The 17,864-nt window shown below is 42.0% G+C and overlaps 1 protein-coding gene and 1 long non-coding RNA gene across 4 annotated transcripts in view; one reads left to right on the plus strand and one right to left on the minus strand.

Moving 5' to 3' along the window:
* The first annotated feature begins 8,639 nt into the window (after positions 1-8,639).
* LOC121042815 (uncharacterized) lies at positions 8,640-9,078 on the plus strand. The gene is made up of 2 exons (XR_005796465.1): positions 8,640-8,747; positions 8,981-9,078. It is a non-coding gene; the product is annotated as an uncharacterized LOC121042815 (long non-coding RNA).
* A 1,057-nt stretch (positions 9,079-10,135) lies between these two features.
* The window catches only part of AZIN1 (antizyme inhibitor 1), a 31,840-nt gene continuing 24,111 nt past the window's right edge, over positions 10,136-17,864 (minus strand). For 2 of the 3 annotated variants that reach the window (XM_040494159.1, XM_040494158.1), the window contains 6 exons: positions 16,623-16,704; positions 16,153-16,227; positions 15,341-15,503; positions 13,251-13,366; positions 12,717-12,931; positions 10,136-12,478 (listed from right to left, as the gene is read on the minus strand). In XM_040494159.1, coding sequence (XP_040350093.1) covers positions 12,367-12,478; positions 12,717-12,931; positions 13,251-13,366; positions 15,341-15,503; positions 16,153-16,227; positions 16,623-16,704 — 763 coding nt within the window. In that variant the 3' untranslated portion in view covers positions 10,136-12,366. The remainder of the gene's footprint in view (positions 12,479-12,716; positions 12,932-13,250; positions 13,367-15,340; positions 15,504-16,152; positions 16,228-16,622; positions 16,705-17,864) is intronic. The other variant, XM_040494160.1, reaches the window with a different exon arrangement.

The raw sequence follows: 17,864 nt of genomic DNA on the forward strand, positions 1-17,864 counted from the left end.
CGGGGCGGGGGGCGGGGCGGGGGGAGGCCCCGCCGGGGAAGCCGCGAGGCCGCGCTTCTGGAGCGGCGCGCGGGCCGGTGTTGCTGGGGAGAAAAGCGCCGCCGCGGCCCCGCCCCGAGCCCAGGGGACGCTGCGCCCTCTGCTGGTACAGCCTCAGAACTGCACGCGGGCCCCACCTGCACCTACAGCGACGACCGGCCTTTGGACACTGAGGGGGCTGCTCGGGTCTGGTCAGTAGAAACTACTGGTTAATTAAAGATCATAATTCCCCCCTCCCCCCAAAAAAATCCGATTTCAAAAGCGAGTCCTGGGCATTTCAGGAAAATTCGGAAATTTGGAGAAGAATAAAATCACTCATAGTTCCTGTATCTAGAAAGGAACACTGTTAGGAGTTTTCATGTCTACCCTTACGGTGCTTCACATCGGCAAATCTGTGTGTGTGCACTCTTTATAGAATAAAAAATACAATATTGCCAGCTCTGTGAACGCAGAGGCCTTATTTTATTCATTGCTCCGTCCTCAGTGTTTAGAACACTGGCAGCATTCTACATGCTGAGAAACCATTCGTCTCTATCTACAGGGGATCAGGCTTTATACGCTATCAGGATCGTCGTTGTTGTCATGCTTAAATTTTCTTTTATGATCCCCTGACCCCACAGATGTGAGTATGAAAGGGATTGATGGTAAAACGGTCCACTAGCCCTCGTAGCAGATGTGCTTGGGGTTCACAAGTATTCACAGTACACATATAAGGTACCCCACACACACACACCTGGAATCTAGACAACACCCTGTAATCAAACACACGATTCCTGCAGCAAAATGCATGGCTATTCACACCAAGTAGGATACACAAACACCATAAACAGCTGCATGTCAGTTCAGTCAAGTTTTGAGGCCAAATGGGTTTTCGCCAAACCAAACTAAAAACTTTGGGTTTCCCGAGCAATTTGAATTTTGAATTTGTAGACTCTGTGGACCCTGCACTAACCTCTGGCCACACCCGAGGGTAGACGACACAAGTCTCTGCTATGAGCTCATGCTTTCCCGTGCGACTGTCTCTTGCACCCTCGGTGTGCCTCGTAACTCCAGACAATTGAGGTGCCAACTGATGAGATGTGATTGAATCTGGGATGTGGGATGTGAAGGAGTGGGATTTAGTGGGGTTGGGCTTTTGGACGTGGCCACACCTCCTTCCCTACTCGCAGCTGCCTTCGAACCAATGGACCTCAGCACGTGTGCGGTCACGTCTTCTTCCTGGACTCGCTTCCAGGGCGAAGCTGGCCCCAGTGGACCTTCCCTGGGGATTTTGAAAGAGAGGAGCCCAGCTTCCCCCGAACACCCCCACCCTCCCAGAGCACTACGGGGACGAAAAGGACACTGCTGTAACTTCTCAAGAAAGGTATGGGAACCAAGGCATTCATCTCTGTGGCCTTTGTGTCTGGCATCTCTCCAAGCTCCAGACTGAAGATCCAACCTCCTACTGACATTGCCACTTGATTCCCACCCCCCACATTTACCTTAAATGTGATATGCCCAAGACCACACTCACAAACCTCCCCTCAAACCCTGGTCCTCTTCTGTTGGGACCCGTGTCAGTGATGAAGCCTGTCATCCATGCAGTTACACCAGCTAGAAACTCGGGCATCTTCTTCTTCCTTTCCCTCCAGCCTTTTTTGGGACTCATCTCATGTCTTTGCCCATTTACCTCTGAAACAGCCCTCCCACCCTTCCCTGCTCTCCACCTCCACCTCCGCCAATGCAAGGGCCTAACCAGTCTCCACTTCCAACTCTCGATTTACTCGGGTCTTTTCTCCACAATGCCAACGTGACGAATGCCTTTGAAATACAAACTCAGTTATGTCACACATAGACACATTCCAGGGCCACCAGGAGCAGCTGCCCAGGAATACGAGCTCACCTCGGATTCTGCGGCCCGTGACCTGCAAAACGCACATCGTTTGACAGCTCTGAGGCGCACCCCACCCGTAGCTATAAAAACGGTAACGTCTTTCCCATTTCTCCTAGGATAGAAATGCATGGTGACTGCATTTTGAGCCTCTATAAGCCTTCTATAATTGGCCGCCTTCCTCAGTCCCTCGAGTTTCCACCCCAGGACCTTTGCACACGCTGTGCCCCTTACATGGACCATTCTCCCTCCATCTCTTCACCTGTTTAACTCCCACTCTTCCTTCACATCTCAGTGCAGCTATTCTCTAACCAGGAAATCTTTCTGATCAAGCCAAATGCCCCATCGAATGCTCTTCAACACCAGGTGCTACTCCTCCATAACCGTGACTCTCGTAGTCTTACATGTATTGGCTCGACGCTCATCTCCCTCAGGATACTGTCACTTCTGGTTTGCCCATAATGGTGTTGCCAGCACCTGGCCCAGAGCCATAAATATGTGTTTGATAAACATGTGAATGAACAGATGATGGCTACCCTCCCTGTTTGCTCACCTCTGGGGTAGCGTGTGGCGTTCTGCTCACCCATCTCAGGACAAGCCCAGGAAGAGAAGCAGAAGCAGAGAGAGGAGGGGGAGTTTGAGAGTTCCGACAAAGAGCATCTGTTATGTGCCGGGCTCTGGGGATACGTAAAAGATGTAGCCGTGTCCTCAGGAGACGGCACACTGAGAAACCAATTCACTGAATGCCTTCAAGATCTTAACTCCTAAATCACAAAAACAAACCCATGGATCTCGCAAAGCCACAACCACACAGGGAACTTTCCCCCACAGATAAAAGGTCCCTTCTTTGAGCCCAATCAGCAAAAAATCTCCTTTCTCCCAACCAACCAACCAACCAGTCCTAAGGGTTCCCTGCTTTATGAGTGCCTCAACCACCTCCGAAAAGCCCATCCTAACCCTATCAGGTTGAGAGGCTCTGAAGGCTTGCCTGGTGTAGGAGTTCCTTGCATGTGTCAAGCTAAGTAAACTTGGCTTGTGGGGCCACACGCCTGTCCTTGGCGGGCCTGGCATTCTAGCTTGAAGGAGTTCAAAACCCACCTGGAAAAAGCCACGCAAAAGTTTACCAACCACATCCCTTGAGCATCCAGGTCTTCTAGCCTTTCGTTACGTTTTCTCACACCCAGGAACACCAGCTCACATTGCGCTCAGGGGCCCAGAAGTTGTCACAGTACCTGGAAACCTGCACTTAGTTTGGGATTTACAGTGGCAAAGGCTGTTGCTTCTAGTAGTGGGGATATGGGGGAGGGTGGGGAAAGTGAGGCAGGAATGCCCCCTTCCTCCTAGCTCCTCCCCACTACAAACCCCACTGTAGCAATGCAAAGGGTGGAAAGGCGGAACATTAGAACTTAATATTAAGTGAAATCAGCTTAAGCACATTGGGGGAAAAAATGGGGTAACGTCATAGGCACTAAGCAAAAGGTAGTCCACGAGCGCCATCTAGTGTGAATATCTGTCACTGCCGTCCTCCCCGTAAACTTCAAGCTGTGGTGCACCGCGTGAGATACCAGAATTTTTCCCATCAGGAAGCAGACCCGCCTGGGTCCTCATCAGAGAAAACTTGTTGAGCTTCATTACCCCTATCGCTGCGCTCTGCGTTGTAAACAGGCAGCCAAGAAAGCCTCACTCATCACCTATAGGTGCTTTAAATTTTGTTAAACTTCTTTAAAAATTGGACTTAGATGTGACTTTCCTCTATGGCTGCTAGGAATCTCCGAGCCAAAACGGGGCCAACCTTTATCAGGACCTTATCACGATCACTTTTGTATTAACCCCACCTCCGTTTTATCTCATTTTTAAGGTCCCCCCCCCCCGCAACGCCCCCACTTCATTGCCGTTTTCCTTATGTAGTTTCTATCTTACATGAAAAATATTTTTTTCAAATCTTTGGGAAAACTTGGAGTCATCCGTATTTCGCACAGACTCCCCGTCACCTTCCTGAACATCTTATCCAGGAGTCATCAGGAATGAGAGGGTTCAGAACCCCAGGATACATCAAGCTAAAATTCAGTGAGCAGAAACAAGGGAGACGTAATGGCTACCACATCTCGAACCTTTACTATACACTGGGCACTTTTTTAAGCACTAAATGTAAAGTTCGTTGAATTCTTACAATTTTTTGTAGGTGGGGAAATGAACCTCAGAGAGTTTGGGGGCAGTTTTCTATGCAGCATTAAATAATTAATATGCCCTTTTTATGGAAGAGGTAACTGAGGCTCAGAGAGGTTACATAACTCATCCAAGGGCACACAGCTAGTAAGTGGCAGAAACAAAGTTGGAATGCAATGCCCCAAATCCACATGCTCAAGCTCCACTGCTTTATGAGCTCTGTGTCAGACATCAGCCAAAGCCAGAGTGGGGGGAAGCGGGGCTCTGTTTTCGGGTCACAGGCTGGAAGAGGAACTTGCCAGCAGAGAGGGGTGGGGGCTGCGATACAGAGTCACCTGCAGTTTGCTTGGTACGTGATTGGGGTTGTGTGGATATTAGTGTCGTTTCCTCCTGCCCAGCCTGGCATCCTGGACGAGAGATATGGGGCACCTACAGGGTCAGACCACTTGCTCCGCCAGGTCCAAAGATCCAGCAGAAGCTGGTTTGTCTGTCAGACATTACCTAGAAGTCAGTTGAAAGAAGTCAGTTGGCTCCCTGGAAGGGAAGTGCCACGTGGGCAGTGATTTAGGGCTATTTTGTTTACTGTTGTCCGAGTGTTAAGAATGGCCTCTAAATATCAAAAGGTACTTGGAGAATAAATGATCACCCGAGTGAATGAATCAGTGATGAAGTTGGACCCTCCCTCAAGCTTTGCCCTGCAGGAATCAAGCTATTTGACAGGTGATGAGGGATCTCATGGGATGGGTAACAAGATGGTTCCTAAGGCCGACTGAGGCCTGCCTGGAGAGCACAGATCCCAAACCGAATCTTCCCGAACACAAGATTGTAAAGCGGCCCAGTCATCCCATCGGACCAGTGACAGAAGCCCACTTTGCAGCCCTAAGGATGGTGGGCTGAGGGGGAGTTCTAGGGGCAAGGAGACCAGGTAGGAACTATTGCAATAGTCCAGTGAAGAGACAGGAGGGAGTCAAACTGGCAAGTCTCTAGAACCAGGCGTGGTTTCTGGTGTGCCTGTTGCCCTCACCTGGGTGTCTGGGTCAGTCTGGTGCTGCGTATCCTCTGGGTCACGCAGTACGTGGAGGTGGTCAGCAGGCTGGAGCTGGGAATGGTGAGTGAGGTAGAAGGAAATGGGTGAGGGCCTTCTGAGCTGCTGGTCTGGGGGCCGGTTTACGGGGAGGGAGACGTTAAAATGCTGGGAGTGAAAAGTGGCCACTCAGACTGAAGAAACTAGTTCTTGGACCGAGTCTCACGCCCTCAGCTACAGGTGCCCTCTGGGCTAGGCCATGGAGGTCTGCACCCTGGGCTTCCCCTTCCCCTAGAGAACCATCTGGAGAGTTGCAAAGTAGCCACACCCCTTTGGTACAATTCGAACCCACCATTTCCAGGTGTACCCGAGGGCTTACCTGAGGGGTGGTCTCACTTCAGAGCATCTCTCTGGATTTTCTTCTCCGGAGTCACAGACCCCTGTAACACTCAAAGCCAGTTCACTGCACTATTGGAGGGAAAAAACGATTGGAAATGGCAGAAGTAAAATGCTGGGCCCTCAAGTGTTAATGAAGCCATACTTTTCCCAGGAGGAAACAGAGGGCTGGAATGTTGAGGTGGAAACGGAGGTGTCTGGAAGCCAGCGCCACATGGCATTAAAAGCATTTGTCAAGAGTTTTCAGGTGATTTTTAAAAACGGTCTTCTTTATACCTTTCTGTATTATTGGAATTTTTATAACAAAATCACTTCATAATGGGAAAAAACAAAGATCTCTGTAGGAAAACAGGAAGATAGACAAGAGAAAGAAGGAAAGCTGGAGAACGTAACAGGCCACGGAAAGGGAGGGGACAGAAGAAAGGAGCAGCCGCTGAGAGGAAAGGAGTGGACAGGCAGGCACACTGAGGCAGTCAGGCCAGGGTCCCAGGGTCAAGGTGTTGCTGCATTCGGATTGGCAGCATAGCTGTTGTTAATTTTGTACCCCTAAAATTCATGTTGAAGTCTTAATGCTCAGTACCTCAGAATACGACCTTACTTGGAAATAGGGTAATTGCAGATGTAATTGAAGTTAACATGAGGTCATTAGGGTGGACCCTGATCCAATGTAACTGGTGTCCTTACAAAAGGGGAAATTTGGGCACAGACGCACATACAGGGAGAATGCTAGGTGTACGTGAAAATGGCCATCTACAAGGCAAGGAAAGAGGGAACAGATCCTTCCCTCACAGCCCTCGAAGCAACCAACACTTACCCTGACCTTGGAATGCTAGCCTCTAGGACCGAGACAATGAATGAATCTCTGTTGTTGAAGGCCCCCAATTTGTGGTACTTTGTTACGGCAGGCCTAGCAGCTGCTAGCCTTCTTAGCAGAAACTGCTTTTGACCTTAAACACGATCTAGCCTTTTTCTTTTAAGGACCGGATACTGTGGTGCTCCTCCAAGGTTTCCTGCAAGGCTGATGGGACTCATCCCCCACTACCAGGAGTATCAGGTGCGTCTTAAGACTCACAACTAACGGCTTAAGACTCGCAGCTAATGGCTTCATTCTCCACTTGGAATTGGCTCACAACATTGTCCAGAGAATTGTCCTTTGCCACAGGGAACTGCTCACCCAAACTTACGTCTTGCAAAGTGCAGCCCGTAGCCAGCCAGTGACTGGCTGATACTGTGATACAAAGTCCCAGCCCTCGCTTTTCAATTTGCTTTAACTCTGAAGAGCCATCCTAGCTCCAGGACTGCCTGTACCATCAGCTGAGGCCTCCTCTGGAACTGCATTGTGACAACTTCCTCCTCTGTCCATCCCTGCCTCCCATCTCCCAAGAGCACTTCCGACCAACATTCTGCATGTGGCTGTGCATCCGGGAAGCCCAATCGAAGACAATGACACAGGTTTATCAAGTATTAGGCTCAAATCTCTGCTCTGACATGTTTTAGCCGTAAAAATCTCAGGCTAATTCCTTAACCTATCTGGGTATCCCAGATTTCTTCAAATGCGAAATCAAGTAAGTTAGAGAGAAACCCTTAGGACACTTGGAGCTTCTCATTTGTGTCATACAATAGTGTCCCGAGGCTGGTGAGATGTTGGTCCTTACACAGCTTAAGCCTAGGCTTTTAGCTCCAATGTCTGTCTTTTTAATCTTCTCGATTGCCGCAAAACTGCCGTCACTGAAGAGTAGGGTTGCTGGTAGCTAAGGCTTGAGCCTAATCCTTTATTATTGGTACTTTTCAACCCTACTCCCTCCTGGGAGGTATTTTGAAACCGCTTTGTCCCAAGGTGATTGGTTTTATTAGGGATCAATGTTAAGATAATATTGCACGGACAAAGTGTTGTGCTCTGAACCCCACATTTTTCCCAAGGACCCATGGCACAATTTCAGTGCAATCATTTTTTTTTTTTTTTTTTTTTTTTTTGAGAGAAAGAGAGCCCAAGCAGGGGAGGGGCTGACAGAGACGGAGACACAGAATCCAAAGCAGGCTCCAGACTGAGCGGTCAGCACAAAGCCCAACGCAGGGCACCAACTTTGGACTGGTGAGATCAAGACCTGAGCCAAAGGGGGACGCTTAACCGACTTAACCCAGGTGCCCCTCGGTGTAAAAATGTTTAGGTAAGAATGTCAAGTTAGAGCAAAAATGTACCTGAAAGGGAGGGGGCAATCGTGTCATGCTATTTGGGAATATTTTCCTCCTCAGTATGAATTTATGTCCAGCTCTACACCCTAATGCCCCCCCTTCAGTCTAATTCTCAACCCAGTTCTTATTGGGGCAACATGAGATATAACACATTCATAAACTTTAAATGCTTTTCTTTTGGGAACCACTAAAGTTCTCCCTCTCCCAGCAAACTCTTGAAGTGTATTACATCTTTTTTTGAGAGAGAAAATCCAAGCAGGGTCCACAGCACAGACCACAGCACGGGGCTCAATGTCACCATCCGGAGATCATGACCTGAGCCAAAATCAAGAGTCGGAAGCTCAACTGACTGAGCCACCCAGGCACCCTAAGTGTGTTGCATCCTTGTAGAATTAGAGGAAACTGAACTTGGAAAATGCTCTTGCTTCATTGCTGTTGATTACTTAAAAGGAAAATATGAGTAGGTTTAAGTCATGAAGAATTCAGGGACAGTCTCCTGGATAAAAGATACTGCACCCTTAGCTTGGAAATTAAAAAGTTGCCAAAGTGAAAAATAGACTTGGAATATGGAGCGGAGAAGACCTCCTAGAAAGCAATTTGAGACACCAAGTGGATGGGAGGAAATCAATAAAATCCAGAGAATTAAAATTCCTAACCTTTAGTCATAGGTCTTCTGCATACTACTGCTAAAAATCGAGGTGGTGTCAAAGTTGTAGATATAGGCACACACCAGGCAGTCTGGCACCATTATTTAGGAAAAGCTTTTAAGTTATCTGGCCCTAAATTGAATCTGAATAATATCCTACTAGTTTACTACAAGATTTTCTTTTTCACTCTTACAAAATCTTTCGGGCGGGGGGGGGGGGGACCGCCAATGCACAATCAGGTCATCGGTCAACTGCAGATTCTTTTTAACTTCCCATAGTTAATACAGTAGTAATCTTCTCACTAGGCCATCAACTGCACAGGTTTTAACAGGCATAAGCAATGTTATGGTACAATCAGGATTAGAAAGACCATTTACCAATGAATATGCATTTGAAATTAAAGTCAAGATAGGTCAAGGGAGGGGCGCCTGGGTGGCGCAGTCGGTTGAGCGTCCGACTTCAGCCAGGTCACGATCTCGTGGTCCGTGAGTTCGAGCCCCGCGTCGGGCTCTGGGCTGACGGCTCAGAGCCTGGAGCCTGTTTCCGATTCTGTGTCTCCCTCTCTCTCTGACCCTCCCCCGTTCATGCTCTGTCTCTCCCTGTCCCAAAAATAAATGAACGTTGAAAAAAAAAATTAAAAGATAGGTCAAGGGATTCAGAAGTTAAGAGATGGTTCTTACCTGCTCCAAGACAACACACAAAATGAGCGTGTTGGGTAGATTAAACCTTCTACTCATTGCCATTAAAAAAAAGAGTTTGCCATTTTCAACAGATAAAACATAAATCCTTCCACTGTGCAACACCGGACAGAGTGCCTGTAGCAATTCTGTCTTCCCCTATCTACACTGCATTCTGGGTGAAGATAAAAAACTGTGATTAAGATACATGTAACACCCACAATCTGTAGTAAGCAAAGGAAAAACAAAGTCCTTCAGTAAAGAGTAGGCACTGCTACTTTTCAAGTTAATTTGCCCAAATTGATGATCATACATTACCAGAATTTCTTCAAACTTAAAATGCTTTCCTATTTCTATACTTTTGAAACCCCATCCTGAATTAACAACAGACCTAGGGGAAAAAATCTAATCCAAACCATCCCTAACAAATTTGATCGCAATCCCAGCAGAGTAAAAAGGCTTCAGAAATTCGTACTTTTGCTATCAAAAGACCAGAATAAGGTTTTGTTTTGTTTTTTTTTTTATTCCTAGCCTAGGTTTATTCTCACTATGAAAGCCTCAATCTGCAAATAGACCATTCTTTTGTGCCTTCAGCACGGACAAGACAGGAATTATGAAGTATTTGTAGGATTTATTCACAACTTGAATGTGCAAGACTACAGATTTTTCTCCTCTTCTGTTTTAGTCAATTAAGCAAGTATTCTTGCTATATAACTGGTCAAGTTGCCAATATCAACAGTGAGAAAACACAAAGTCCCGAAAAAAGGGACAAAAAGATTCAACAGTGGCTTTTTAAGCACAGTATTTTCAGTGAATGTTATCAGTGCCCACATTTATTTGGAATATCTATTTTAATTCATATAAATCAATTTCATTTAGTTTTCAGTTTAAAATTATTAAAAGGCTGGTGAATTAATGGATCAATCTAGAAAATGTGGCCCTGGAAACATACTCGTGCTCACGTATGTATTGAACTTTACCAAAATCTTCCATGTGTAATGCCCAGCATGTTACCGGATTTGCTACTTTATAATTAAGATTCTGAAAGAATAACTGGAAGTTCATAATATTCAGAGTTGAAATGCAGAATTAACTCTTTCACAATAGAAGCCAAAGTAAAACATAAGGAGGAATAAAAACATTTTATCTGTGTATTCAGAATCACACACAAATTACCTTTACAGTTCAATTTACTATATAGAAATCATTTGGGTTTTATGTTTTCAGTTAAATTCTGAACTGAGATTACAATATTGTTTAAAAAAAAAAGATTGTTACATTAATTCAGTACTTTTTAGCATACCAAATTGAAATACATTAGTTCAAACCTCAGATTTTATGGCAAACAGTCTTCAAATACAATACAGACATTTCTTAAGGTTACCATTTCATTCACATGTGATATTTGCTACTCTGAGCTGTATACATAGAACAGCTCTCCTATGAATATGGCAAAGTTGACAAGCCATGAAAACTCAAAGCTGTATACTCAAGCCAAGAACTCAAAGTTGTACCATCTTCTAAAAGGTCTGTCATTTCTGGACCACAAAGCACGACATGTAAAGAAGGCTGGGAAGAATTCCTCCTCTTTATTACGGTTAAAAAAAGTTGCATGTAGCTTGGAACTTTGCATAAAACCCCATATTATGCCTTGGTAAAGTCCAAGGGTAATTAGATGACAATGGACTGGGGTCTTAAATTTAATTAATAGAACCCATGAAATTCAAATGGGCATCAATCAAATCAAAAAATATTAAGCACCTACTGGTTTAGATTGAAATTTATTAGAGATTCATGATCAATTTCTTTCCACCTTGAAATCAAGGTGTAAAAACCAGCTATTAAGTGCATTCCAAACTTCTCCTATGTAGCACAGGTAGAATTTTCTGTCCATTGGCACCAAAGTGAAGTCACATTTCCTCTTGGGAGACAGAAATTCCACATCTGAACATAGAGTAAGTTAGGAAAAAATGACCCCTGTTGTTTATATTTTATTACTATTGTGATTCTGAGATCTAGGATTACTAATATACTAGCAGTGAACAACGTAAACGCCTGGCAACAACTGTCAGGTTAGTAACGCTAACTCCCTTCCCCCAGTCACAAGATTTTAGTATGAAAAGAATTAAAATTACTAAGCTGAATGGGAAATAACAAGGAATGGAGAGTAACTAAAACAAAGCAAACTCCTAAAGTTTGAAATCATTGCAATTGAGAAACTGAGAACAGGTGTGCTTCACCCCACCCCCTTACAACTCTGAATTTAAATAATGTTCCGTGCAAAAGAGCATCAGGTTTCTGGATATAGATGTAGCCCTTCTTTAAGTTTTAGTGCGCTGCAGACTCTTCTGCAATTTTATTTCCCTCCCCCCAAGTTTATTCAAAGTATTTAATAGAATCTTCCATTTCAGCCGAAAGATTTGTAATTCAAAGATTTACTAAGGTATTCTATGCATTCTATCTATACAGAAACACCTATTAATTATTACAATCGGTTTATGCAGAATTAACATTTTTGGTGTTAAAATTGTTAAAACATCATGCTTACTGCACATCGACTCTCCATAATGAATCTGAACTTCACAATGATTTACCAAACATTTTACTTAAATTACTAATTAAATAACTGAAAAAATGTACTGAGCCAAACTAAACTTAAATGGGCTATAAAGGAAAAACAAAAAATAAAAAAAACCTTCAAAACAGTCCATATACACATCTATTTCAAAACTACCTTTGCTAGCTAGCCCCTTTCCCAAAGTTTTAGCCTGAAAAAACAGTAAAATCTACACAAAATTTTATTGCAATCATACAAGGGTTACATTAGGTCAAATACAACAAATACTATGATGCAATTTTACATTTATTAAACTACAGTTCAAAGCACAAATTTACACATTCTAAATACACTAAACGTATCTAATGAAGTCACACTGGTCTTCCACTGACATTTGATATATCTGGGTGAAAGACATTAACTTTACAAGACTTTTTAACATGAATCCTTAGTATAAAAACTGTGTACTTGTATGTAAACGATTTAATGGGGAACCCAATTAATGGGCTTCCATCTCCACTAAGTCATCCATTTTGTTGCATATTTTATTTTAAATGCTTAAGGGGTAGGACAAACTGGTTAAGTTTAAATCTGGATACATTATCTAAATCTCCCAATTACCCCCCAATGAATTATAGATGAAAGCTGATTTTGTCTGGTCCCAAACAGCTATTACTAATAGATTTTGTTTCCAAGAGAATTAACAGAATAAGATTGTTTGAATTTGTTTCACACTGGAATGTAGACCAGACAAGCTTAACCTGCAACTTCAGATCTAAAGAAGCATTGATGCCTGTTTAAGCTTCAGAGGAAAAGCCATCTTCTTGGCTCAGCTGAATGCAAGAAGGCACAAAGAAGAAGTTCTTCATCATTGTGTCTGAAGTAATTCCAGCATCCTGCATCTCATACCTAACATTAAAAAAAAAAAAAAAAGTGTAATTCTAAATTTAAGCACAAAGACCACACTACCACATAACAAATGGACAAGACTATAAATATAACTAGTCTTCCAATAATCCTTAACAGAGGGAGGGGCACTTTGCTATTTATTGCTTGTCAGGCATTTGTTACAGAATTAAAATTATTAGCAAACATCTTATGTCATCTCAAATACCCAATCAGCTTTAAAATGAAAACAATACTTTACCAATCATTGAATGACATCATGTAGTAAATCGCTGGCCTCTGAAAATCATTAAAAGCAGATGGTTCATGGAGAGAATCTGCTCCCATGTTATCAAAGATAAGCCAATCTCCCACATTCAGCTCAGGAAGAAGACAGTTTTCCACAATTTGATCAAGCTCATCACAGGATGGACCCCAAAGGCTGCTTGTAAACAGAGGCTCATCTTCCTTGTATTTCTGTAGGAAAAGGTTTTATTTCTTCATTAATTTTTACTCGTGTTCATGCAGGTAATGAATCCGAGGGAGGATGAGAGCATTTTTCACTGAGTCAGACCCAATGCACCTATGAAAGGCAGGCCTGGAGCCAGGGGCACTGGTGCTCCTTCTTAACTCCATCTAAGGAGGGCAACTCCTCAAAAAAGGGCAACATTTCCCATCCTAAAGTATATCTCCAAAACTTGGGATGCATCTTTAAAAAAAAAAAAAAGGGGGGGGGGGGAGGGCTCAGTTTATAAACTGCCAAATAAGCAGCTCTGGTATTTGTAATAAAACTTGCCTTGTGAACCTCTGGAATGGTATTTAAGTCCTCAGACAGTTTACTTGCAAAAGAACCATAAACACCATCATTCATATAATACATGAAGGCTGGTTCATCACTTCCGGTTTTTTCTACTGAAATAAAGCAGAAAAAACAAAGATGAATTTATATTGAAATTTCTAATAGAGTTACTATGCAAGGCATAGCAAACAGACTGAATATTTATAGAGCAGACTTACAGCTTTCACATTTCCCAAATATTTAATTTAAAAAAATATACTGACATACTTTAAAACTGTTAGCCTAAAAAACTGAAAAGACATTTCATACAGGAAGATAACCAATACACATGAAAAAAGTTCCCTACAGAAGTTACCAGGTAAATGCAAATTAAAACTACAATGAGCCATCACCACCACATACCTATTGAATGGAGAAAACTAAAAAGTGACAATGCTGAAAACATCCATGAAAGTGGGGAAACAATCAGAACTTGCACATATATACCACCAGGAGGATAAAATACCACTGAAATCTTCGGAAACATCTACTCTGTGACCTGGCAATTCTATTCTTAGTCATTTCCCCCAATGAAATGAAAAATGTCCATAAGACTTACACAAGATTAAGTTTTACTCATAATAGCCCACAACTGGAAACAACCAGTTGTCATTCATTGTTATTCACTGCCAAGGAGAATGAATAAATTGCATATTCACAGTGGAATATTAGTACTGAACGTGAAAAAAAATTGTTCAGACACTATACTGAGCGGTCCTAAAATATATGCTAGAGGATTCCATTTATATGAAGTTTGAGGATAGCCCAAACTAATATATGGTGGAAAAACCATCAGAATGGTCGCTATCTGGCAAAGGAACAAAACTGGAGGGAAATTCTAGGATATGAAATTTATGTTTTTATAGGGATGTCAATATATGCCTTCATTATTTGTCAGATCGTGTATTTAAGACTGTACTCACTGAATAAAAAGGACATGTCAGAAGTAGTGAACACAATCAATACTCTTCTTGGTTTTTAAAATACCACTCTCCATTAAAATGAATTGGAGCTCTTTGGAGAAACGGCCAACTCCAGGTCTGAGGCAGGGTAAGAAGAGCTTGGAACATCTTGATGTACCAGAAAGTAAAATAGCACTCAGGAAATGACGGGGGCACGTCAAAAGGACCCAAATTTTGGGCAGTAAATAATGAAAAGTAGTAGATTACATAACCTGTTGAATAAGTACCTAGGAGTCTAATATAAATAGGTAGGAAGGTAGAAAGAGAAAGCTATTCTTAAACTGAATAATGAAGTAAAAATACGAAGAGAAAAAGGTTATTTACAATGATCTTTCCAATTCATTATGAAGAAAACTCACTTGATACCATCTTAACCAAGTGATCAAAATGTAAAGTTCCTTGTATCCTTGCAGCTCTTCAAGTTTGAAATTTTTAAGACTATTTATAGAAAAAAAACTTATTCCCGTTAACTTAAGGAAAAAAACTATAAGAGTAAGTCTTCTTAATGTTCAACAGTCCTTTCTACATTTTTTAAAGTAGTATTTGTCAGGAAGACAGACTGACTACTGCCTTTTTGTTGGTTTGACAAGAGAGATTAAGACTGTTGGCCCTTGTTATGAAAGAAAGCATAAAGTACATTGTCCCCCATGAGTAAAAGTTCCATGACAAGAGACATTACAATAAAACACCGGTTCTTAACAAGATAGGACAATCAATCAGCTGGGGAAGCTTACCTAAAATATGCTTATCAAAACACCAGAACCAAGAGTTAGATTCAGGAGGTCCTTCACAACATATAAACATCCATGTCCTACAGTATTTTACACTTGACAAGTATCTAATCATTTCAATTCATTTGTAGATGAATTGATCTAACAGAAACCAAACTATAAGAGGGCACCTGGGTGGCTCAGTTGGTTAAACGTCCAACTTGGGCTCAGGTCATGATCTCACTGTTCGTGATTTCGAGCCCTGCATCCAGCTGTCAACATAGAACCCGCTTTGGATCTTCTGACCCCCACCTCCGCCCCTCCCCTGCTCACACTCTCTCAAAAATGGGGAGGGGAAAAAAAAAAAAAAACTTACCTCCAGAGGAAAATTTATCATTTTCAACAACTTTCTTTGCAATGATATTAACTGCAAGTGTAAATGCAGAAGACACATAGTAGCTTCCGGGTTCTGAAATTATCTTAATGCCAGATCCTTCAGGAAAGTAGACATCCAACAAAGGGCTGATAACATGATTAACCTATAAATTTTAAACCCCACATTATGATTTCAATATTGAATTAGATAATTCATGACACAGTCATGTTCTATAATCTAACCCTAGCAAATCAGTTTCTAAATATTATAGCATGAGGGATGGAGGGGAGAGCAAGAAGGTGAATAGTAACGTACATCTAATTAAAACAGCTTAAACTATCCAGATGATAAATTCATTTGTGCAATCAAGTACCCCTAAGGGCAGAAACGCAACTGTATACAAATTTTTTGTAAGTAAGTTATGTTAGAGTTCACAGAATTTTATTAAGCTTTTCAAAGTCAGCTAGGTCTTCTCATTGTCTCTTTATCTTAGAATCAAATTAAAAAATTTTTAAAAATATTTGTTAGAGCATGCGAGCGAGAGCAGGGGAGGGGCAGAGAGAGGGAGACCCAGAATCCGAAGCAGCTCTAGGCTCTGAAACTGACATGGGGCTCCAACTCACAGACCATGAGATCATGACCGGAGCCAAAGTCGGATGCTTAACCAACTGAGCCAGCCAGGTACCCCAGAATCACTTTTAAACAGATAGTACAGGGTTTATTTCCTGCCATTGTTAAACTCTAGTCTATATCTACCATTTTAGTAAAGAATGAGATTATTCCAGCACATCCATCCACTGAACAAAGTTTACCTCTTCCAACTGAAATTCAGATCCTGTGAAGCCTCCACCAATGTCTAACATGTTCATTGTGAAGCCAAATTCTCCCTAGAGATAGGAAAAAATACTTCAAATGCTTATCCAAATTGTTATGGCTACAAGGACATTTCAAACACCCCTTCCCAAGGAGGTAAATAAGATCTGTTATAATCTTTAGTATAGCAAGTGCTTTGGTCTCTATTAACCGAAGAAGGTTTACTCAATGGTATATGTATACAGTACAGTCTTCCTGAGGTCTGTCCTGGCTTGTAGTCATATGCAAATAAATTACTATTTCATCCCTTTACCTAGTTAAAAAATGTGACTGTATGGAACGGATTATAAAAAATGATGCAAATGTTTTAAGTATATGAGGGTACTTCAGAGGTAGTAAAAACACTGGATATTAGTCTTAAATAACACCCTGGCTTAAAACATCGAAATAACGTAAGGCAACAACTTACAGCCATGTCAAACACACATCGAGCATCAGACAGAGCATGTACATATACTTGAGATTCTTTGCAAGTACTTGAAACATGAAATCTGGAAGAAAGAGAGTAGTAAATTTAAAGCAACAGCACATCTTAGAGGTCCTTCCTGTCATTCTCTTTCAGTTCTCATTTACCAGACATAACATTACCAAATATTTAAAGAACTGGAAGCACACACCTCTAATTATCCAAGTTACAATAGCAGTGTTTTTTTGTTTGGCTGATTTTTTGTTTGTTTTTTAAGAAAAGGCAATGTATGGGTAACACTGTAATTTTACAAAGAATTTAACAATGAGCTGTCAGGCTTCATAACTACCAGAAAGAGACAGGCTTTTATGTATATGAAGCATCAAGCACCACTAATAAAACTGGGTCACAAAATCTTTAATTTGAATGTATACTTTTATCTGACAAAATATAAAAACGTGTCTATTGTAAAATACAAAGGTACTGGGTGGCTCAGTCAGTTGAGCGACCGACTTCAGGTCATGATCTTGTGGTTTGTGGGCTTGAGCCCCGCGTCGGGCTCTGTGCTGACAGCTCAGAGCCTGGAGCCTGCTTCGGATTCTGTGTCTCCTTCTCTCTTTCTGCCCCTCCCCCACTCATGCTCTGTCTCTGTCTCAGAAATAAACATAAAAAAAAAATTTAAATACAAATGTACATTAATTCAGCTGAGTAGTACTAACACTTGTTAATGCTACTTATTAAGAGAAACTTAGAGACTCGTAACAGAATACTTAAGACTATGGCAGTGGTTACACGAATCTGTTAAAATTCGTAACAAGTCAAATCCAAAAAGTCAATTTTACTGAATGTTACCTTAAAAAACAGAAATACGAAAACCCTCAAATCGGTCAATATTGTTACCTAAGGCAGAATTAAACTTAACAGTGGTGACTTTTTATCCATCTTTATGAACAACTTAAAAACCAAGACGTTGCATTGCAGTGAGACTAACAATGGACTGGCAACTCAAAAAACGTGGAGCTCTGTGCTCCAAATTTGACCCAGACCATAGTTCTGACATCATGATCAAATCATTAAATCTCTTTGGGCCTCAGTTTCTACACACATAAAAATCAAGAGAAGTGGAACAATGTCTGATTTATTGGAGTGGCCAAGAGATTAAGATGAAAAGGAAAAAAATTTAAAGATGGGGAAAAAAAATAAAAGCACACAACTCGAATGAATGCCATCCTGGTATTCATTAGA

This window comes from Herpailurus yagouaroundi, unplaced genomic scaffold (assembly GCF_014898765.1).
Source record: "Herpailurus yagouaroundi ecotype Mexico unplaced genomic scaffold, PumYag 186, whole genome shotgun sequence".
Taxonomy (NCBI): Eukaryota; Metazoa; Chordata; class Mammalia; order Carnivora; family Felidae; genus Herpailurus; species Herpailurus yagouaroundi.